This window comes from Terrapene carolina, unplaced genomic scaffold (genome assembly GCF_002925995.2).
Source record: "Terrapene carolina triunguis isolate 2854851 unplaced genomic scaffold, T_m_triunguis-2.0 Scaffold179, whole genome shotgun sequence".
NCBI lineage: Eukaryota > Metazoa > Chordata > Testudines > Emydidae > Terrapene > Terrapene triunguis.
This window is the reverse complement of record NW_020664530.1, coordinates 4,784,915-4,809,439: the sequence shown is the minus strand read 5'-3', so window position 1 is coordinate 4,809,439 and position 24,525 is coordinate 4,784,915. Positions and strand designations below refer to the sequence as shown.

The 24,525-nt window shown below is 43.5% G+C and overlaps 1 protein-coding gene across 2 annotated transcripts in view; it reads left to right on the top strand.

Moving 5' to 3' along the window:
• Window positions 1–24,525, top strand: part of LOC112103624 (thiamin pyrophosphokinase 1-like) — a 599,015-nt gene that overhangs the window by 83,747 nt on the left and 490,743 nt on the right. Inside the window, exons 1-2 of one of the 2 annotated variants that reach the window (XM_026654047.2) lie at window positions 19,660–19,767; window positions 20,476–20,532. The exons of the other annotated variant lie outside the window; for it this stretch is intronic. Coding sequence (XP_026509832.1) covers window positions 20,490–20,532 — 43 coding nt within the window. The 5' untranslated portion in view covers window positions 19,660–19,767; window positions 20,476–20,489. Of the gene's footprint in view, window positions 1–19,659; window positions 19,768–20,475; window positions 20,533–24,525 lie in introns of those variants that run through there. 2 annotated transcript variants of the gene reach the window in all.

Below are 24,525 nucleotides of genomic sequence, written 5' to 3'. Positions count from 1 at the left end.
CAGCAGGTCTGTGGCAGAGCTGGGAATAGACCACTGACTCATGACTCATAATCTAGTGCCTTAGAGAGAGAGAAGATGGGTGAGATTATATCTTTTATTGAACCAACTTCTGTTGGTGAGAGAGAGAGAGAAGCTTTCCACACATACAGAGCTCTTCTTCGGGTCTGATATGATCTAGTGCCCTATCCACTATACCATGCTGCTTACAAATATTTTTTTTAAAATAACTTACCAGTAATATCAAGAAAAAAATCATATACTACATGTCTCTGTTTATATATTTTTGCAAAGGAAAGGTATGTTCACTTTTGAGTAACAAGAGACATTTTCTGAAATGTTGTATGCCAGACCCTTGATTAGATTCTGACTCAAAATGCTAACCTTTCATTGCAAGCATGCATTTTAAAATATAGACTCCCGTTAGAGAATCATAGACTCTAGAGAGAGGGGAAGACCTATTACACCTCTTATCCACCCCATGTCACTGCTGGGTTGTTCACTACGCTCTACTCACAAGTGCTTTATCCAGACCACTTTTAAATGAATCAAGTGATGTAGGAGGCTAAACCTGTGCTTTAGACAGGTGACTAACCAAATGGAAAAAGGCTGAACATTGTGTCCATTCAACACCAACAGATTGTTACATTATGCTTTCTGAATGGGTATTTAAGAGCAAACTTTTGATGTCTCTACTCAATTTTTTGCCAAAGTTGAGAACTGTCATGGTTACTCAGTGAGGCACAGGGAGAATCCTTTTAGGTACAAGACAGCAGTGTGTTTCTGGATTAGATTGGTTTTGAAGGGCTCAGAAGCATACACCTCACCGTCGGGGAGCAAGATGGAATAGATGACCTAATACTAGCTCTCTTTCATCTCTAATGTCTACTGATCTAGGATGGGTTTTGCTCTTAAATCTTAGAGCATGATTGTTCATGTAAAATCCACATTCAATTAAAATTGCCCTACACTGCCTCTCCTCTCCCTCAGAATTATCTTTTTAAGTATTCTGTTGTATCCAATTCCTGTACTGAGGCCAGGCAAATCTATCACATTATTAAATCCGTTTCACTAACAATGTATAAACAAAAACATAATTTAAAAAATGCAACATTTTGCGAACTTTTGAACAACTCCTTCACATGCATTTTTAAGGCAGTTTTCAACTTTAACCCAAGTTTCCTTTTGCTTAGCATACTAACTAGGTCAACATTCCAAAAGTGGCTCATGGGGATAATAATGTGTTATTTTAAGTAATTGAAATATTATCCAGGGTTCAGGAATCATTTTTCATGATTTTACCTTTTTCCTCTAGGTTGGTTACTTTGTTTGCATGGAAGTTTTTACAGATAAACCAGTCCAGTGTCTCTTTTGTTATTAAAAGAATAAGCAAGCAGTTATAAAAACGAATATGAGTTTAAGCGAAATGTCACTAGCACATTTAATTTATAGTTTCCGAGCTTAATTTACAATAATATTATGCAATAGTCAAATCAAGGTTATCATTGAAATACAATCAATAAGTACTTCTGGCAATCTTGCACAGTAACAAAATGATTTTTAGAATCCCACACATCCATCACCTTTAGAATGACATTTGTAACAAGGTGGCTTGCCTCTTAACAGTTGGAAAGCTGGGGCTAACCAACCCTGATTACAGAATGAGCTGCAGCTGGGAGCGATGAGGTGGCTGCCTTATAAAGAGCAGCAGGACGCTGCAATGAACGGGGGAATGTTCAAGGATTAGAGACTACTAGGAGCGAGTAAGCGCTAGCAGAAGGTTCTGGGATTCCAGCCAGGTAGGGCCTGGGATGGCCTATCAAAGCAGGAAAGGCCCCAGGCAGGAAGGCCTGGGCGAAGAAAGAGAAACCTTTGTTTCTGTGAACTTTTGGATGGACTTGAAAACTTTATTTTGAAAGTTTGTTAATTTAATGAAGCACAACTTGAGAAGGGCTGGGAATGGACAAAAGTGTTTTTTGAGTTTTTTGAACAGTCCAAGAGAAGAAACAGAGGCAGGCTGCTGTAGTGAAACCCTATGCAAAAGGAGGCTGTCACCCCAGTTACAAGAACAGGAGTACTTGTGGCACCTTAGAGACTAACAAATTTATTAGAGCATAAGCTTTCGTGGGCTACAACCCACTTCTTCGGATGCATATAGAGTGAAACATATATTGAGGAGATATATATACACACACATACAGAGAGCATGAACAGGTGGGAGTTGTCTTACCAACTCTGAGAGGCCAATTAAGTAAGAGAAAAAAAACTTTTGAAGTGATAATCAAGATGGCTCAGTACAGACAGTTTGATAAGAAGCAAGTGTGAAAATACTTACAAGGGGAGATAGATTCAATGTTTGTAATGGCTCAGCCATTCCCAGTCTTTATTTAATCCTGTGCTGGTTGTATCTAGTTTGCATATCAATTCCAGCTCAGCAGTCTCTCGTTGGAGTCTGTTTTTGAAGTTTTTCTGTTTTAAGATAGCCACCCGTAGGTCTGTCATAGAATGGCCAGACAAGTTAAAGTGTTCTCCCACTGGTTTTTGAGTATTATGATTCCTGATGTCAGATTTGTGTCCATTAATTCTTTTGCGTAGAGACTGTCCGGTTTGGCCAATGTACATGGCAGAGGGGCATTGCTGGCACATGATGGCATATATCACATTGGTAGATGTGCAGTTACACACTCCTTTAGCCCAGAGAGCTCTTACTAGTTAGACAACAAGCTTTTAGGCATTTTCTACTTTGGGAAACAGTTAGTGACACGCACATACACCACTCACACGAATGGGACTGGGAGTGATTTGAGCATCCTCAAATTGTTTGGCAGAAGGATTTTCACACCTTCTTCTACTTAGTCTTTTTATTAGCCAAATCAGCTGGGAGGTAGAATTTAAACAGAGCAAGGTGAATGATAATTGTGAATTATTTCAGAATACTTTACTAGATGCCCAAAAAGCCATAATCAGGAAGGATATGCTGTTTAAAAACACAACTGGTGTAAAAGGAAAGTGAAGGGAGCTGTAAAAAAAACTGTATATATAACAAATGGAAGAAAGGGGAAGTTGACAGTAATGAATAAAAATCAGAAACTAAGAGCTGTAGAAAATTGATAAGGGAAGCAAAGGTACACAAGGAGAAATCTATGGCCAGCAGAGTAAAGGGAAAATAAGGAGTTTTTAAAGTATGCTAGAAACAAAAAGAATCCTAACAATTGACCCATTACTAGATGGAAATGGTAGAATTATCAGTAACAATGCAGAAATGGCTAAAGTGTTTGACGCATTTTTCTGTTCTGTATCTGGGAGAAAAACAGATGATATATTTGTACCATATGATGATGATGAAACACTTTCTATTCCAATACTAATTCAGGAGGACATTAAAGAGCAGCTAATAAAGTTAGACAATTTTAAATCAGCAGGGTCAGATAACTTGCATCTAAGGGTATGTCTACACTACGAGAGTAGTTCGATTTTAGTTAAATCGAATATTTGCAATCGATATTAGAAAGTCGAACGTGTGTGTCCACACCAAGGACAGTAATTCGACTTTGTCAGTCCACACTACCAGGGAAAGCGTCGACATTGGAAGCAGTGCACTGTGGGCAGCTATCCCACAGTTCCCGCAGTCCCCGCTGCCCATTGGAATTCTGGGTCGAGCCCCCAATGCCTTCTGGGGGAAAAAAATGTCTCGAGGGTGCTTTTGGGTAACTGTCGTCATCCAATCGTCACTCCCGCCCTCCCTCCCTCCTTGAAAGCGCCGGCGGGAAATCAGTTCGCACACTTTTCTGGTCAGTGACAGCGTGGACGCCACAGCACCGCGAGCATGGAGCCCGCTGCGACCATCGCTGCAGTTGTGGCCGTTGTCAACGCCTCGCAGCTCATCATCCACCTTTCACAGAGGCAGATAGAGAGAAATCAGGCGAGGAGGCTACGGCAGCGGGGTGAGGACCTGAACTCCGAGAGTAGCACACGCCTGTCAGAAACCACGACACCCAGCGCCGAGGACATCGCGTTTGCAATGGGGCATGTGGATTTTGTTGAACAGCGATTCTGGGCCCGGGAAACAAGCACGGACTGGTGGGACCGCATAGTGCTTCTGGTCTGGGATGAATCCCAGTGGCTGCGAAACTTTCGCATGCGGAAGGGGACTTTCCTGGAACTTTGTGACTTGCTGTCCCCTGCCCTGAAGCGCAAGGACACCCGCATGCGAGCAGCCCTGACTGGTATTTACTTGGAGAAGCTTACTGACTCGCTGTGATCTCAGCGAAACCAATATCCCCATCGTTATAGCAGCTTGCTGCGTGCTCCACAATCTGTGTGAGAGCAAGGGGGAGACCTTTATGGCGGGGTGGGAGGTTGAGGCAAATAGCCTGGCTGCTGATTACGCCCAGCCAGACAGCCGGGCGATTAGAAGATCCCAGCGGGACGCGCTGTGCATCCGGGAGGCTTTGAAAGCCAGTTCCAGGACTGAGCAGGGTACCCATTGACTTTTAAGTTTGTGGACACAGAAGCTGAACTTGCCCCCGTTTCTTTACCCAGTTACCCCCTTCACCCCCTTCCCAAAAAATAAAATCTGTTCTGTTTTGCTAATGAACACCGTTGTCTTCATTACTGTTTTCGCGGGAATGTTTTAAACCTGGGTTTAGTGTTGTGATGCTAATGATGCTTCTAAACTGCCCTCCCCCGCCACAAAGTCACAGAGCAAGCCCCCCCCCCCAGAACATGAAAGCCACCTCCCAGACTGACCAGGGTAACTAGTCACTGCACTGTGTATGTGCCCTGCTGCTGGGCCTGCCCCCTGCTAAAGGTGACTGTCCTGTCTAATTACCAAGCCCCTTCCCCCCCTTCAGACAGACTCTCCTCCAAAAGAAGAGGATGGAAACAGTAATGAACAGAAACGTATTTTTTATTAACAACCGCACATGGAACGGGGGGGTGAAACTTGGACGGGGTCTTGTGTGAGGCGGGTAGGAAAGGACTTTTCAGATTTGGGGGAATGAGAGCCTTCTACTGCTATAGCTGTCCGCTGGGGTGGAGTGAAAGTTTTCACGGCCCCTGCCGCCCCTCCGTGTTTGGACTTTGGGTGAGGGGGGTATGGGACTTGGTGGCAGGGCAGGGCGGTTAGAGAGAGACTGCAGCGGGGCTCTCTCCTCCTGCCTCCGGTCCTGCAGAACATCCACAAGGCGGCGGAGCGTGTCCGTTTGCTCCCTCATTAGTCCAAGCAGCGTTTGAGTCACCTGCTGGTCCTCCTGTCGCCACCTCTCCTCCCGTTCCATGTTTGCCCGGTGCATTTGGGACAAGTTCTCCCTCCACTGTGTCTGCTGGGCTGCCTGTGCTCGGGAGCATCCCATTAGTTCAGCAAACATGTCTTCCCGTGTCCTCTTCTTCCTCCTCCTAATGTGTGCTAGCCTCTGGGCAGATGTTGCTGTGGGAATTGGAAAAAGGGGGTGAATTCCTGAGACAGATCAATGTATCTGTGAACAGAGAACATAGTCTTGCTCTGTGAACAAGACCATGCAGAGCACCTATCACACGCGCACTGAGGACAAGGTCGAATTTTCGGCCCTCGCCTACAGTGCCTGCGGTCTTGCTGTGGCGAGCTGAGGAGCGGGGCAGGACACCGGACTTTGTCTAGCTGGCAAACATGGTAAGCCGTAGACTTGTGGCTGCTTAAAACTTTAAGAGTGGCACTGGCCTCCTTTCACATAGAAAGCAATGCGAGTCTCTGCTGGCAGCAATCCTGCAAGCATGAACTCTGCCCCGTCCCAGCCCCTCGCGGCTGTAAACTGCGTGGCTGTAAACCGGCGGTTGCAGTTCTGTAAAGGAACGGGCAAGCAGTCCCAATACTAATTGTCCCCTACCTAATTCAAAGCAGGGCGTCATGCCAGACATCACCCTCCTGAGGGTCTCGGAGAGCCAGAAGGAGAGGATGCTGTGGGACAGCCTGCAGAAACCGGGGCCATTTGCTGCTATGCTGTGCAAGGCCATGATCCCCGAATACCTGCTGGCGTTGTGGCAGGGAAACGTGTCATACCACGGGGGGCCTAATAAGCTCTCCCTGCCAAAGAACCTGATAATTAGGCTGGAAAGACACCTGCAGGAGGCCTATGAGGAGTTCTCCCCGGGGGATCTCGCCTCTATCCCCGGACACATCGACCAGTTTTTGGGTTAGGTGCCCTTGGAGGGACAAAAGAGTGGAGCGTCTTGGGCAGTGTAATCATGAAGCGGACATTGTTGAATTTTCTTAAAATGGTTCGGACTATACATTGAAGCGGCCAAAGACACAGTAATCATGATACCCTTTGTTCAGATTCCCCTTTTTGTTGCACTTTCCTGTTTACATGTTTAGAAGCACTTTACCCATTGTTAATATTTCAAATCTTCCTGTTCTGTTATAAATAAAAGTTTACATACTTGAAAGCACTTTAGCTATTGTTAATATTTAAAATATGCAAGTTCTGTTATAAATAAATGTTAAGATATTTAAAACACTTACTGCTTGATCCTTCCCCTGAATCTGTGTCTGGGGTAACGGCGGGGGACGGTTGGTAGGGGATCTCTGTGAGGGTGATGAAGAGCTCCTGGCTGTCGGGGAAATCAGCGGTGCCAGCGCTGTCGACTGCCTCGTCCTCCTCATCTCCTTCTTCATCTTCCCCGTCCGCTAACATGTCGGAGGAACCGGCCGCGGACAATATCCCATCCTCAGAGTCCACAGTCAGTGGTGGGGTAGTGGTGGCGGCCGCACATAGGATGGAATGCAGTGCCTCATAGAAACGGGATGTGTGGGGCTGGGATCTGGAGCGTCCGTTTGCCTCATTGGTTTTTTGGTAGCCTTGTCTCAGCTCCTTGATTTTCATACGGCACTGCGTTGCATCTCGGCTGTATCCTCTCTCTGCCATGGCTTTAGAGATCTTCTCGTAGATCTTTGCATTCCGTCTTTTGGAGCGCAGCTCGGCAAGCACGGACTTATCTCCCCACACAGCGATGAGATCCAAGACTTCCCGATCAGTCCATGCTGGGGCCCTCTTTCTAGTCTGGGATTGCACGGCCATCTCTGCTGGAGAGCTCTGCATCTTTGCCACTGCTGCTGAGCTTGCCACGGTGTCCAAACAGAAACTGCGATTCAAACTGCCCAGACAGGAAAAGGAATTCAAATTTTCCCGGGGTGTGGCTGGTCAGAGCATCCGAGCTCGGACTGCTGTCCAGAGCGTCAACAGAGTGTTGCACTGTGGGATAGCTCCCGGAGCTATTAGCGTCGATTTCCATCCACACCTAGCCTAATTCGATATGACCATTTCGAATTTAGCGCTACTCCTCTCGTTGGGGAGGATTACAGAAATCGATTTAAAGAGAGCTCTATGTCGAACTAAATAGCCTCGTGGTGTGGACGGGTGCAGGGTTAATTCGATTTAACGGTGCTAAATTCGACATAAACGCCTAGTGTAGACCAGGCCTAAGAGTTTTAAAAGAGCTGACTGGGGAGCTCATTGGATCATTAATGCTGATTTCCAATAACTCTTGGAACACTGGACAAGTTCCAGAAGACTGGGAGAAAGATACTGTGCCAATATTTTAAAAGGGTAAATGGAATGACCTGGTTGATTATAGGCCTGTCAATCTTGCATCGATCCCTGGCAAGGTAATAGAGTGGCTGATACGGGACTTGATTAATAAAGAATTAAAGAGGGTAATGTAACTAATGACTATGAATGTGGGTTTATGGAAAATAGATCCTGTAAAACTAACTTGATATCTTTTTTTGATGAGTTTTGTTGATAAATGTAAGTGTTGATATAATAGACTGACTTTGTACTCACATTTTGATTAAAAAAGAAACAAACGATACAAAATTAACACTGCACACATTAAATGGATTTAAAATTGGCTAACTGACTTGGTCTCAAAATGTAATTGTAAACAGGGAATCATCATCAAGTTGGTGTGTTTCTAGTAGGGTCCTGCAACAATCTGTTCTTGGCCCTACGCTATTTAATATTTTTATCAATGACCTGGAAGAAAACACAAAATCATCACTGATAAAGTTTGCAGATGACCGAAAGCTTAGAGAAGTGATAAATAAGAGGATAGGTCATTGATACAGAGCAATCTGGATCCCTTGATAAGCTAGGGGCAAGCAAAGCATTTTAATACAGCTAAATGTAAATGAATACGTCTCGGAAAAAAGAATGTAGGCAATACTTACAGGACGGAGGACTCTATCCTGGGAAGCAGTGACTCTGAAAAAGATTTGGAGGTCATGGTGAATAATCAGCTGAACACGCACTCCCAGTGTGATACTATGTAGGGCCGGCTTAGGCTTTTTTGCCGCCCCAAACAGCGGGAAAAAAAAAAAGCTGCGATCGGCGGCAGCTCAACCAGCAGCTTCATTCCTCGGCAGTAATTCGGCGGCGGGTCCTTCGGTCCGAGAGGGACTGAGGGACCCACTGCCGAATTGCCACCGAAGACCTGGACATGCCGCCCCTTCTTATTGGCCGCCCCAAGCACCTGCTTCCTGCGCTGGTGCTTGGAGCCGGCCCTGATGCTGTGGCCACAGGGGCTACTGCAACCCTTGGCTGTATAAACAGGGGAATCTTGAGTAGCAGTAGAGAGATTATTTTTATCTCTGTATTTGGCACTGGTGTGACCACTGCTGTGCCCAGTTCTGGTGTCCACAAATCAAGACAATTGTGGATAAATTGGAGAGTGTTCAGAAAAAGCTATGAGAATGATTAAAGGACTGGAAAACATGCCTTACAGCGATAGATTCAAGGAGGTCAATCCATTTAGTTTAACAAAGAGGAAGTTAAGGGATGGCTTGAGTACAATCTATAAGTACCTTAATGCACAACAGAAATTTGAGAATGGGCTCTTCAGTGTAGCAGAGAAAGGTATAATACGATCCAATGACTGGAAGCTAGATAAATTCAGACTGGAAAAAAAGTCATACATTTTTAATGGTGAAAGTAATTAACCATTGGAACAATTTACTAAGGGTCATGATGGATTCTCCATCACTGCCAATTTTCAAATCAGATTGTCTTTAAAAAAAAAAAATGTTCTACTTCAAAAGGCATTATTTTGTGGAAATTGTATGCCCTGTGTTATACAGGAGGTCAGGTTAGATGATCATATTAATTTATCAATATTAGTCATGCGGCAGAGGGTACATTGGGAAATGCACTGCAATTTGACCAGGATACAGGGATTAACACACCTATTCTTCAAATGTGGCATGGGATGTTTAATGAACCAATATGGTTAGTACAATGATGAGCAGACCACAGTTTCCAAAGAGAGAGAGAACCTCCATTGTTTGGCTCATTAAATAGAGGTATAGCACAACTAAGTGCAGTGGTCACACAATAGGGGCCAAATTTTCAAAGGTATTTAGGCTCCTAGATAGGTACCTAGTAGGATTTTCAAAAGTCCATTGGGAATTAGGCACATTTGAAAATCCCACTAGGGACCTATCTGTATTTTAGGCTTCAAAATACCTTTGAAAATCTGGCCTTACTTCTTTAGTAAATAGCAAATCTCTGACTCTTAAGAGCAAAGAAATGTTAACTAGAAAGTTACTTGTTACAAATTGTATTTCCCCCTATGTCCCACCCCTTGAAAAAGTTAACTTTGTGGGTTCATTCAATTTAAGATTTCTTTCTACGAATGTTAAATTCTAGTTAGATTGGATCAGTGGGCCGTTTAAAAACAAACAAACAAAAAAAAGCATTTCTGTTAACTTTAGACATTTGGTATTTATCTAGAATATCCTTGCATTTTACATTCCATATACATTCTCTATTATAGCATTTAAGGGGAGAGTGAGGTGGCAGATAGCAAAGCTGACATTGATATTTGAAATTTGAAGAGCATAGCACTTTAAAATTAAGCTCATTAAAGATAATGGAGTGATACATTGGTAGGACTTGAGCTGCAAACCCAGAGGTGACAGGCTATTTGGTGAACAATTTACTGAGTGTCTCACTCCCCCTTCCCTAACCATGGGCATTGTAAGTTCATTCTATTAACCTTAATAGGTTTGCTCTCACAGTGCTTTACTCTGAAGATTTAAATATGAATGCTTTCATAGGTTAGCCTGCAGTTAACTTAAGCAACTAAACTAAAAGTAGAAGCAATATATTAATCTATAAGCATATTTGTATGTGCATACCCTGCCTGTAGGTGTTAACTGTGGTGAAACCTATAAATGTAAACCAGGAAGTGGTGTGACGGCCAGAATGCATTGTGGGGGTTTTATTGTTAAATATTGTACATCAATAATTTCTCCTGTTACTCAAATCCGTAAATGTCAATGGAAATCCTCTGCAGCTAGTCAGTGCTGCTCCTTGCTCTAGCTGAAGAGTACTATAGTAAGAGAGAGACACTTTCCTCAACTCAAGTCCCCAGTAGATATACTTGAGGGTTTGAGCTCTGACACCATGCCCCCTGTAGCATGTGCAGCTCTTGTCAGCTTGGGACCCAAACTCAAAACCAGCAAGCATGTTAGTCAAAATAGATTTTGGCTCGAACAGAAACGGCCCTGGTGGCACTAATGGATGACCTCTCACTGGCAATGGAGAAGGGCCAAGCATAATTGCTCAGACCACAGTACAGGTGTAAATGTCAGCCATGGGTGTTACCCCGCTTTGTCGTCTTTTCGACAGTTCATGCACATATCACAAAGCTCGGAAGCACAAGTTGCTTAAGCTAAACCCACATACGAGAGAAATTATGCTAATTCTAAGACGAAAGCCCTTACAGGAGCTCACTCAGTTCACTAACATTGCCATAGACAGCATTCACCCTCCTATCATCAACAAGAGTTTGTGGGTTTGGAATTGGTATCTTGACTCCTGAATGCTGAAATGATGGTAGCAATAATTGTTTTTTATGGGTTGAGGGCCTGGTAACTGTGACACATGCCTTCCTCACTGCTAAGTTTAGCTACTGTAACTTTCTTTACCAATTGGCCGCATGCACTACATCTCATTCAGAATGCAGCAGCACTTGTTCTGGGTGAGACAGACATGTATCACACCGGAGCTTCATGCACTTTCTAAAATTGCTTCCAGGCCTAATTCAAGTGCCTGGTATTGATTTACCAAAGACTGCCTCCTCATCTACTGGCCAGTGAGAGAACTATACTTGCCAGGGATAGAGCTCCTAGCAAGACTTGAGGTGAAGCTATCAAGAACCGGAGGCAAGGCATTTTTGGTGAAAGGTCCCAGACCAGTGATACTTAGACTGAGGCTCCTGAGCTGCAAGTGGTTTTTTAATGCTGCTCTTTGCAGCACATGATATTAAAACACTATGAGATTTAATTATTAACCAATCAGGATGATTTTACTATGTTATTAACCAATTGTAGTTGATAAAATAACACTATTTGGTCAGTCATTTTGCTGTGAGAATAATATGTATATATAGTAAATGAAACAATGAATTCACACTTATGTGGTTCTTTTGGGTAATGTTGATCGCTAATTTGGTTCCTGAACCACTGAGGTCTGAGTATCACTATCCTAGACTATGGAATATATTGCCACAAGAAATTAGACTGAGTCAGAGACAGGTGTTAAGAGGAAAATGCAAAACAGTTCATTACATTGGCCTTTCTGCACTGAGGAGACAATTTTTTGTCAGACAAAATTTACACACCCAAAAGAATACCCTCCTTTTAAGTAACAGCAATGGGCAGAACAGAGTGCAGAGTTCTCCCTTTGCAGCATTTCTCTGGAATATTCTTATGTCTTCATTCTTGTGCCTAGACATCACAGTTAATGGGGCATCTCATAAATTCCTAGCTAGATTAGATAACTAGCTTGCCTAAAACCACAGCAAATCTACTGAGCAGCATCAGGAATCGAATCCAGATCTTCTGCCTCAGAGGTCACCATATACCACTTTCCACACTTATAATAGTTTCTTCTTCTTCAACACTTATCTGAACAGTCAGCCATAGCAATTGTTCGCTGCTCAAGGGTTTGACAGCCCAAGAGTCCAACATTGGAACAGACTTGATGAACCCATGTAATGGGGATCTGCTGCTGGGCCACCTCCACCCCATGGCTGGTGGAATTTTATCCCAGATGTACAAGCCCCCCGGAGAACGGCATTTGCAGGAACATCCTCTGGCATTCTTGCGACATGTCTGAAAAGCGTAAGATGCCATCTATGGACAACGGCCTCAGTAGTCTGTAGACCGGAGTTGGTTTTGTGAAAAAAGCATTATAGTGTTAAAAGCTATACTACTTATCCATAAGAATATCATCCTCTTCTTTCAGAAAGTTGCCTTTTTTTAACCACAGAATAGTATTACTGGTTGTCTTAGGGTTTTGTCAATATAACTTATGTCATTCAGGGGTGTATAAGCCACCCCCCTGAGTGACATGAGTTACACTGACCTAAGCGCTGGTGTGGATAGCGCTATGTTGGCAGGAGAGCTGCTCCTGCCAACATAGGTGCTGCCTCTCATGGAGGTGGTTTTATTATGCTGATGGGAGAGCTCTTTCCTCGTCAGCATACAGTGTCTTTACCATACGTGCTACAGCGGCGCAACTGCATTGGTGCAGCTGTGCTGCTGTAATGCTTCTAGTGTAGACTAGCCCTTAGTAAATGGCTTTTCCCCCTGATTCTTATACAATTGACTAATAAACTAAGACTTCCCTTTATAAGTGCTTATTATGAAAGAATATAGTGCCTTTGTCTGCTTTTAAAGAGTGGGGTAAGCTTTATTAACTTCATTTTACAAAATGGTTAATCAACTTGCTAAGGTCACAGCATGAGTCAGTGGCAGAACACGGAACAGAACCCAGGTCTTCTGGCTCAGGGACCTACCCAGTGGCCACAGGAGTATGTTCCACTGCTCTTTCCTACTCAATTGTGTGACCTAAAATAATCCACAAGATTTATCTTTGGTGAGCAATCCACCACTGCAGCAACTGATTGCACTTAGAATCTTTCATGCAGATTTAAAAATATTATCTCCTAAGGAGACTCAGAATGACTTGGAAGTAGGGTGACCAGATGAGAGGAAGAAAATATCGGGACACATGGGGGGGGTGTCCGCCAGCAGAGCAAAAAAAAAAAAAAAAAAAAAGCTGAGTGCTGCTAGCGGAGCGAAATATCGGGACAAACACTTAAATATCAGGACGGTCCTGATTTTATCGGGACGTCTGGTCACCCTACTTGGAAGCTGGCCCCAGTGCTGATCTTGAAAGCTGTTTGTGTTACCCAGTTTTGGCTGGCTGTGATTGACTGTCTATTTGTGGGTCTTTCTTCCCTGAATTATCATACCTCTCAAAATGGTGTTTCAGGGAGTTGTGGGGACTTAAATGGTTGACACAGGAGAGTTGCACAGATATAATATCTATAATAAAGCATCCTATTTATCTACAGATGTCTGCACTTTTTGAATTATAAAGCATTTAGGGATGTTCAGACGATCAGACAGCTGAGCTGGCTAATCATTCCTAACCAGATTATTCTGCATAAAGACATTGAAATCAACTCTTCCCGGGCAGCTCCATTTTAACTGTGAGATTATTTTAAAGGAAGACAAGGAGAAAATAGTCTTCGCTTTTACTTTCGAAGGGGTGGGGGTATCAGATTGACAGCCGTGAAGACTGAATTTCTCTGTTTAGCTACAAAATAGGAATAGCACAGGCAGCACCAGTGCAAATTTCTTCATACTAGCCAACCAGCATGCCTCAAGCCTGAAGGACCTCTGGGGCTAATATACATTTCTATGTAAATACTGGAGAACCTCCTTACTAATCATCCTACAGCTCTTCCTGTTTGATTGGTTTTAGTAACGCTAAAGTGCAGTGTTAGTGATGCAGCAACTGCATTCAGTGGCAATTGCTCAACTAACAAAATAAACAAAATTAGTTCACCCCAAGTCTTATGTATCCAAAATTAAATATAGTTCTTATTTTTTTTAAAAAAAAGCAGTGTCTCCATATAAATGCCAGCTCACTAAACCTGTGCAAAACTAAGAGAAGGGAAATGTTTTGAGTCCATGGTCTGACTTGACTAATTATCAGGGAAATTTTAAAGGGCTCATGAATTCGTCCATAATGTTTTCTGCCAATCTGAGGAACTTCCTCTGTCAGATATTAATTCTGTTGTCTGTTTAATGTATTTTCTTACGTAGGGTAGAGCTTTCCACCCTTCCCAAGATTCTTCCCTTTTAACTAAACCAAAGGAAAGAAAACCCCAAAAGATCTCGACCTCTACTTTTTAGGCACCCCTCCACCAACTGCACTCTTGAGCAGCCTCAGAGCAGCAACCTCTCACTGCCCTTCCAAAGTAATGGGGGCCGAGCAAGGACAAACACAGTAGAAAAAGCCACCTTTTAGGTTTGATAGCCAACTTGGAAAGGAGGAGGAAATCTTGCCAAATCTTCTATGCTAACGAGGCATGTACTAGGTCCATACTTAACGGAGGACCTCCTTTGTGCAGCGGGAAGTGGTGCTGGTGGTCATTAAGTGATGCTCTTACTTTGGAATATTAAACTGATGTTGCAGGATGCTGCTGGAGCTGCTTGGTTTTTCAGAGCTCCTGCAAAATCAGTGGCCTGACTGCTTGTTGTCATTAAAGGACCCATGGCACTTTCCACACATTTTGTCTACATAAAATTTCCTTTGCAGTGTTCAGCTGGACACTGTATTTCTCTTTCTTTCTGTCCTGAACTGTGTGATACTGTTGCTGTTCTCTGTTAAATAACTGTCAGGTTCCACCCTAGAGGTGATGGCATTTCACTGTGGAGTGAACTGATTCCTATATAGTTAACTCTTAATTTAAATCTGTGGTAGAGATCATCCTCGAATCAAGGGGCTGCTGCTGCTGCTGAGTTAACTCCTAAAGAGCTTTAAGATTATGTTGGATAAAAGAGGTTCACCCAAGTAAGATGAGCATTTTTTCAAAAAGCTCATCAATCAGCAAGAATGAAGATCGGCTAGCATGAAATCCTCCCCGTCCTTGCAGCAGAGCATGCAGATAAAGTATGTTTCCTTACAAATTCTTGCACATGCTGAAGGGATTGAAAGGTCCCTTTGTCAGCCCACTCACTCATGACTGATTTCCCCCTGTAACACTTCCCTTGTGATAAATATTGCATTACAATAGATAGCAGTTAGAAAGAGATACGGTTACTTTGTTACAACAGTGGCTGGCACTGGCAGGCAGTTGACCACTACACCCGGAGCTTTCAGGGTATGTCTACATTGCATCTGGGATGGAGCCTCCCAGACTTGAAGTGGTGCAGCTCCTGCTACTGCGCTAAAAATAGCTGTGTATATGTTGTAGCTACTTTTTGAGCACACTAGTGCAAGCCCCACCATCACAAGTCTGTGGGGCCACGTGGGGAGGTTCACTTCTAGATGCAATGTAGACATACTCACAGGCACAGATAAAGAACTCAGTGAAGGAGTAGAGAAGGAATGAAAGTAGAAGAGGTAAGGAAGACAAATGGAGAGGTGCAGAACTTGAGAGGGGGCAAAGACAGGAGAGAAACAGCAGCAGAAAACTGGTGAAAGGGGGGCAGAAAAGACAAACAAGAGGGAGACCAAAAGGCATGCTGTTCCAAACCAGCGCCTCACATCAGCTGGACAGATTAGCCACCGAGGACAGGCAGAAAACTGTTCCCAGAAAGGTTGATTCAGATGTTGGTGAAGCAGAAGCAGCATCAGGAGAGACTGAATCACTGGACCCATGGTTGGGAAAACAATCAGCAAAACTGAAAGAAAAAAGACAATGAGAATGTTAAATAAGAGGATGAGAGCAGAGGCACCACAGAGGCTTAGTGGTAGCAAGGGATGAATTACCATCCATTCTATTGCTCCCTGAGCCAGGTATGTTGTGGAAGCAGCATACTCAGCCTATGTAAAATTTGCCTGTCTAAAGAATGGTGTTGATATGCTCCAAAATACTGTCCAGATCTGATCGATCCTTCGATTGAAATATAGAATCTCAAGACTGGGAAGACAATTTTGAAATAGGGAGGTGATTTGATCCTAAGGGCTGTCATGGGGATGGCCTTGCTGGTATGTGTAGTGTAAAGTAAGTCTGTCACCATTTTTTAATATCTTTTATTAAAATGCTTCCAGACTGCATCTATTTCCCCCCCACACTTCTTCAAGATAAAAGCACTTCATCTACCACTGCCCTGACTTTCTTGCTAACTTTGAGGAGTAAAATTGTGTGAAGATTTTAATCTTTATCCTTAATGTCTTTGCAAACTGCTGGAGAACACTCCTGAAAGATCAAAAGGCCTAAAGGCTACATACTTTTTCAGAGACAATGGGTATGTCTACACAGCAAAGAGAAACTTGCGGCTGGCCTGTGCCAATTCGGGTTCGTGGGGCTCAGGCTGCGGGGCTGTTTAAGTGTGTGTAGGCTTCTGGGCTTGGGCAGAGGCCCAGGCTCTAGGACTCTGGTAGATGGGAGGGTCCCAGAGCTCAGGTTCCAGCCTGAGCCGGAAGTCTACACAGCAATGAAACAGCCCCGCAGGCCGAGCCCTGTGAGCCGAATTGGCTGCCATGGGCTAACCGCGGGTTTTTCTTTGCTGTGTAGACATACCAATGTTGCCAAACCTAAAGCCACTGGAGTCTGTTAATGGGGTCCACCGCCGGGGGCAGTGTGTTTGTTTTTGATCATGCCTCAGGTCCATATGTTACGCAGTACTGGCTGCGACATAACTGAGAGCTTGATATCTCTAGGGAACTGGGGTGTTCTTTCCTTTATATTGGGCACATTAGCTCCATTATCCTCCAGTTTAACTGGAAACCTCTGTTCGCTTAATTTGCCTTTCTTAATTTCCCCAATGCATATATCATTTCTGGATACATTACCTATTTCTCTTCCTCTTCTCTGACACAGCCTCTGAACCAACATAATATAGAGTTTGAATGGAAGAGAAGGTGGCATGTTAAATCCTGGAGCAAGGTGTTCCAATTGAATGGGTTTGCAGGAGCCCCAGATTGCTTCAACTGTCTCTGTTCTTCTGGAAATAAATGCAACTAGCAAACTTGAAAATAGCAACTGCCATCTGAATCCTTGAGCCATGTTCCTTTGCTGCCCTCTACTGCAGGGCTCAGTATAATTCCTCTAAATTGTCAGAAAAAAAGAGCAATCTTATATTTCCTCTGAGAGGCTGCCAGTCAAAGCAGGACTTGAAACCCAGGAAAACACTGAGAACTCAAAAAAGAAAGAGATGGTAGGTGATGTTGAGAAGTAACAGAGTAAGAAAGGGCATTAGTTACAGGACAACCAGCTCTAGTAGCGTCAATATGAAATATCAGCTAAATCAGACACCAACCTAAAAGATGGCAACTAAAAGCCACATTTTCAGGGCCTCAAAGAACAATGACAGAACCATCCAGAACCTTTTAAAAGTCAACTTTAAAGAGATATTGTCAGATACTTTAGGCCTCATGCTGTTTGTTTTTCTGTTGTTGTTATATATTTTGCATACATTTACAAAACCCAATCTTAAATGGAAACAGTTTCCATGACTTTCTTAAATATAAATGAAAATATGCTTATTTAGATTTAAAGATCATCTGTCTGTATTGCAAGTGCAGGGAAACTAGAAAGTGAAACTGACTAGGAACAAAAACCTTTTATGTGAAGTCTAGTTTCATGATCCAAGCCAAAAGCATTGAAAAAAGTAAGCCTCAGAAAGGATATAGTAATCCAGGCCCTGATCTTGCAATCTGAGCTGCATGAGTGCACCTTTATGCCTGCATAGTATCACCCTGAAGACAATTAACTTCCACACGGATGCAGGAGTCCAGTTATAGAATTGCAACCTTAGGCCCCAGATTCTTTTAGTTTTAATAATTTAGGATGATAGTTATTATTTGTATGTTGACTGCATAATCATACAAAAAAGCCTAAACCAGAATGTTTCTAACAGGTGTTGGGTTTTTTTTTTTGTGATTAAGCATGATGGTTTCTCTCATTTGCTTCATGCAACACCTCCATTTGTTTGGAAAAGTTAATACAAAGGAAGGGGTTTTTTTTTGTTTTTGTTTTAAAAAAAACACCTTTAGATTTTAAATTGATTTTTATTAGCATTAGACATTATATCATCACTTGTTATACCAACAGGTACACATCTGAAGTTATCTTAATATATTCAGCTTTACATCTCAGAGTAACACAGACCTACAACAGTCTTTATTATTAATTTAAGCACTGATCATCTGTAAGCCTGTGCAGAGTCAAGCTCTTTATTAATTAAACACACACTTTCTACTGGCTATAGGCCCTCAACCAAAGCCTACCAAAATCAGTTAAAGCCCTTCCATAGACTTCCATGCACTTTAGATCAGGCCCAAAGAGTATACCACCCTAAATAGTCCTATTGGGGTAGGATGGCTGCTCTAGTGGGATAAAGTACTCAATTGGGACCTTAGATCTGGGATAAATTCTCAGATCAGCCACAGCCCTCCTGTGTGACCTTGGGCAGGTCACATAATCTACCCAGTGCCTCTGATCCCAATCTCTAAAATGGAGGTAGTACTTTCCTGTCTCACAGGGGGATATTCTGAAGAAAGAAGTCCATTAATGACTGTAACATTCAAATACTACAGTGATGAGAGCAATATAAGTACTTAAATTGAAGTCAATGGACCATGCCTTATAGTGTTTGCAGAATCAAACTCAGACAATTTTTGTCCCAGAGATCTTGAATCTGTTACCCCAGAACTGTACTTCCTCACATCTTAATACAATGCTTTTAAAACTGTTCTTTGCAGTCCTCCAGCTTTATTTAATATTTTTTTTTCAAAATATCACTCTGCCCAAATCTAGTTCAAGAGAAATAAAAAACAAATAGGCTCTCCCACAATTTTTTCTTACCAAGTTGTTTTTTGTTACACACATCCAGTAATGACACGAACTGAAAAAAATATAAAATATTCAAACATCAGCAAAAGCTTTTTTTGTATTATTTGCAACTCTTTTTCTGCACCTATTTCTTCTGTACTTTTGGTTTGCTGGCAGGGGTTGTGGTGGAAAGCTGGTCTGACTTGCTTTTACAGGGAGCAGAACTGGGTCATTGCCACTCTCCTCAGCATGCTGTTCTCATATATCCTACACTATTATAGATAATGCAAGAAAATCTGAGTTGTCTTTGCTATTAAAGCACCCCTTTTCTTTTTGTAGCTGTTGTCCTCTTGCTGACTTTCTTTACAGATTGATTGTAGAGCTTAATATTTTCCCCTGAAAGATAAGTCTGCCATTCTCCCATCGCCCCCTCCCCCCGCAAAGACAAAAATATAACATTTTCAAGCCAGTGCAAATTACTAGTGCCCCACGTGGGGTTAGTAAAGCATTCGTGCAAGAGGACAGAGCCTAAATAAAAAGAGGTGCTATCTCTCTCTCTTTTTACAGCTTAGCCGGGTGGGCCAAAAGTCGAGGTGGGTGAGTGCCTGAAGTCAGGCATCTAAAATGCACAGCGCAGGAATGATCTCGCAGGGGCTGGGCACCTGCAGCTCCCATTGGAGTCAGCAGCAGAGAAAGGTGCTCAGCCTGCGAGGACATCTGCAGTCGCACGCCCTGCCCCCGTCCTGCATGGGCTGGGCACTCTCCCTCTCGTTCTTCCTGCTGCAGCCGTTCTAAATCGATCGCGGAGCAACGGATCAGTGCCGGAATCGATGCCATCGCCGTTCCTCCCCTTCCCTTGTCCTCGCCTCTCCCCGGGGCACCTGCACGCGCCCGTCCTAGCGCCAGGCCCCGCAGCAGCAGGGAACGGAGTCTCAGGTACCCCGGCGCGAGCGCCCCGCTCCCAGCCCGCCCGCTCGCTCGCTCTCCCTTCCCGTGCTTGGTGCAGGGGGCGCTGCACGGGCAGCTGCTACTTCTGCTTCCTAGGCTGAAACTCACGTGCTCCGCAGCCCCCGCTATTGCTGCTGCCTCCAAGGCGCCTCTTGTCACCCTTTGCTTCCCTACTCCCCCCCAATGGGGTACAGGCTCCTAGGGGAGAAAGCCCCCCTCACACCTCTGCCTCCTCTTCTCACTTCTGCCTTTCAGATCTAAACGTGGAGTCCCCTCCCAGTTTGCTAGCCGAGTTTGCAGCTAAAAGCAGCTGTTTCGGCTCAGCAAATAGAGGATGCTCGTGATTCCTGCTTCCCTGTTCCTGCCCCTCTCTGCGTTGGCGCCGTGTGGCGAAATGTATCAGGTCTTTAGCCAGATGTGCCTGTGGCTTAATCCCCCTCTCCCATTGAAACGGGCTCGCCCTGCGTGCTGCAAGTTACCCGCAATTCAGCCTACAACGCTTTTAAAGCTGTTTGTTTATTTCTTTGGAAAACAAACCTTGGTCTGTACATTTCCTCTGCTCAGAGTAAACGTGAACTGTGCTTTTTCAAGAATATGCCAATAAAATAAGCGAGGTTTAATTGACAGCTGAGGTTTGCAAGAACTTGGAATCTTTTTAACCCACCGTTTTCTGTGTTTTTTGTTTTTTAAAAGCAGAAAGTTAATAAGCTATGGAACGCGTGTTTACTCCGCTGGAATGTCTGCTTCCCACTGGTATTGTACCTCTTCTTACTATTTAAATCTCTTTCAAGAGTCTTTACCCTGCAAATAAGTATATTTTGTGTGCACAACATTAAGAATTGCGTTCTTGGTTTGAAGGACAGCTCAATTATCATCTATTATTTTGAAAGGTTAATATATAAGGCCTAACATTCCCCTTCATTTGTTGCTAGTAGAGCCAATTCAATGCCATTGTGATGGGAATCAGTTTAAGTTTTAACTTAAACTGAAATAAGAGTGTGCGCACACATGAGTTTACACTGGATTAACTATATCCCTTTCAAATCATATTCTGTTAAAGTGGTGCAGTTTATCCAAGGCCTCTGGCTATGTTTATATTATAAAGTTGCATTGGTTTAATTTAATTTTCTTTTAAGCCGACTTAGTTAAACCAGTGCAAATTCCTGTGTGAACACTCTTATTTCAGTATATTTCAAACTGATTCCTAATCCATTTAAACTAAATGGAAATAAGATAAATGATTTGAACTGTAATAGTGTTCACACAGGGATTTGCACTGGTTTAACTAAATCAGTTTAAAATGCCACCTTGCATCTGAAGAAGTGAGGTTCTTACCCACGAAAGCTTATGCTCCCAATACTTCTGTTAGTCTCAAAGGTGCCACAGGATCCTCTGTTGACCTTTAGTTTAGTTGGTGAAATTTTCTTATGTAGACAAGGCCTAAAGCTGATGAGGAGGCTGGCCTGAGGCGATATGTACCCAGTCAATATGTGGATAGTTGAAATCCCCCATTATTATTGAGTTTTTTATTTTAATGGCCTCTCTAATCTCCCTGAGCATTTCACAGTCACTACCACCATCCTGGTCAGATGGTGGGTAATATGTCCCTACTGCTATATTCTTCTTCTTAGAGCATGGAATTACTATCCATAGAGACTCAATGGTACAGTTTGATTCATTTAAGATTTTTACTTCATTTGATTCTACACTTCCTTTCACATGTAGTGCCACTCCCACACCAGCGCAACCTGTTCTGTCTTTCCGATATATTTTGTACCATCTCCCCTTCCCCCACATCTCCCCTCCAACTCACACAGTGGGCCTCACCTAGTTCATCTCAATGTAAAACTACAGTGCTTTGTCTCCACTCGGATTTTGCAGCAGGATAGCTAAGGTCATCCTGTCATGGAAAACACATTTATTTTGGCAGTGAAGGCATAGCAAATGGTGATATTTAAAATGTCAGTGGCAGGCATCAGTTAATGCTCCATTGCAATGAATGGGAGGGGAAAAGTACTCAGTGGCTCCATTGCAATGAATGGGAGGGGGAAAGTACTCAGTGGCTCTCCAGCTTTTTCTGAGGCACTCTGTCTCTGCAGACAGTATTCCATTGATTTACATTTGTTTCACATTTGGAAAGTTATTTTTGCAACCAGGGGGCCTAGATACTTTTTTAAAAATGAAAACTTAGATTCTGCAGCACAGCTATGTGGCGTGGGGTAGATTGTATACATAACCGTTCAAGTGTGATACAGCAAATGCACAGGGCTCATAACAGTTTATGTCACATTACAGTTTGTGAAATCATTTAAAAAGCAGCTCTGTTTTCTTTTTTTAAAAGATCAAGGGCCTTCTACAGTGTACCACCCTTTGTTTCCCTCCTATGGTTTGTTTATAACCTTTCCGTGCAGGTTGGTGACCTTGGTGTTGTGCCTAGATTACCCATTGTGGTTTCTGCAGTGAGACTAGTCTTACTAAACTTTAACTACAGTGGACTTTGAGAGCTCCATACCATGCCTTTGTCTCCTTAACATTGGGGTGCTGCTGTATGTTTTAGACAGGCCTGCACCTGATTAGTACTTGGAATCTTGGGTAGTAGGGTATGCTAGGTCCACTTACTCAGCAGTATTGCTAATGTGGAGCATTGTATGCCATAATCTACACTGGATTTCTGTTTGTTCCCACGTGTAATTCAAACTTTACTTTTTGATGTACAAAAGCCCTTTCATCTACAGCGTAAATGTTGACCTTATTTAGTTTTAAGAGGGCCCCGATACAACTTCTGTCATTTCATAACTTCTGCCAGATGAGGAGGATGAAAGAGAGAGACACATCTTCCATTGCTCAAGTCCACCAGCAAGGTAGCTCCCTGGTGGCTTCCTTATCGACCCTCCTGCAGAGGGGAAGGCTCTGCATAGCAGAGAATCCTCTTGCCTTGCTCTCTGTATGCTGGCCCACAAAGAGTTCCATGAAACTATTTCTCACATCATGTGGGGAGTGTGAGCCATTTGTGGGGGCTGTCTCCCTTATATCCTATTCCCCATACCCACTGTGCATCAGAACCACACAAGTTCCAGGGGTGGTAGTTGGGGCTTGGATTTGATTCCTTCAAAAGAGGATGTATTCTTTGATAGTCTCTTTACCCTTTTCATCAACTTGAATGGGCTTTGAGGTTTTATCAAGATGATTATTTTAAGTACCTTTTAAAACTTAAGTTTATATGGGCTACATTGATGTTATAGTTATTTCACTGGTGTCTGGAATCACATTGACTCCAGTTAAATGAGCCAAAGCTGTTTCAGCTTTAAAAGAATATCGCCAGGTAACTGTCTGTAAAGCTGAAATGTCCATTTATTGCAGGTAACCCTTTGCATCCTTCCCCGCCCCTTTCCCGCCCCCTCCATTTGAAACTAGAGCTTTTGTTCTGTTAAAGCAAGGTCACCTGTATGTCACAAGCGAGCCACAGGAGAGAATAAAAAGTGTTTCACAATTATATAGCAGTATAGTTGTTTCTGTACACAGGAACTATGAAGTTATGCATTAAATTTAAGGGAAGGAGAGCAGGAGGAAGCAACAGTGCAACCTAACTGCTCTTCCATACAGCCACAAGACTTTAGGTCTGGTCTACACAACAAAGTTAGGTTGACATGAGGTGCCTTGCATCAACCGAGTTGTGCATATGTCTAAACTAAAATTTGTCTCCCAATGATATAAGTGTCCCGTTATACTGACGTAGTAACACCAGCTGCCTGAGAAGCATTGATCCATGGGTGAAATACCGAGGTCGACATAGCTTGAGTGTGGATGCTACATTACTTATGTCGACCCTAATAGAACCTCGAGCAGCTGTCCTGCAATGCCCAGCACTGACTGCTCTGGTCACAATTGTGAACTGCACTGTCCAGAGGTCACAGAGACTGGAAAGTCCCCCTCCTCTGTAAAGCCCTGCACATGTTTAAAATGCCTTTCCCTGATTGGCCAGTTTGGCAAGCATACCGAGCTGCTCTCCATGCTTGCATACAACTGCTTAGCTGACCATGCTGGCCACATGCTCTCTAGCTTGGAGTAGACAGGAAATATTGGTTCTCCTGGGCCTGTGGGGAGAAGAAGCTGTGCAAGCACAGCTATGGACCAGCCATAGAAACATCAGCATCTATGAGCAGCTTGCACGCGGAATGCAGGAGAAGGGGGTACAACAGAGATCAGCAGCAGGGCTGCGTGAAAGTGAAGGAACTGCAGCAGGCATATCAGAAGGCCAGTCTATCCTGCTGACCACAGTGGATACTTTCAAGAAGCCCAAACCACAGGTCCCTGGCCTAAACAGCAAGGAGGAGGTGGAGGAGGAAGGAGAGGAGGATGGGGGACATGCGACCAGGGAATCTAGCTATGTCATGAGCCAGGACCTGTTTGAGACTTTACCACTGTCTAATCAGCCCTGGTTGTCAAGCGTGGGTAAGCCCAGTGCAGGGGAAGGAACCTCAGGTAAGTGTGTAATTGTATTTCCCGTTACAATGATGTACTGATGGCAACCCCAACTTAGCAGGACACAGCTATTGACTTTTCATTGATTTGCTCCTACTAACTAGAAGAGGTAGCGGTACAACAAAGAGGTAGAGTTGTTATCGGCTTTCCATTCCCTTGTAGAGTTAGGGAGCGGAGGCCACGAGGAGCAGTTTGTTTACATGCACAGGTATGTCCCTTGAATCCTCCTGAGAGATCTCAATGAAATTTTTATGGAGGTACTCT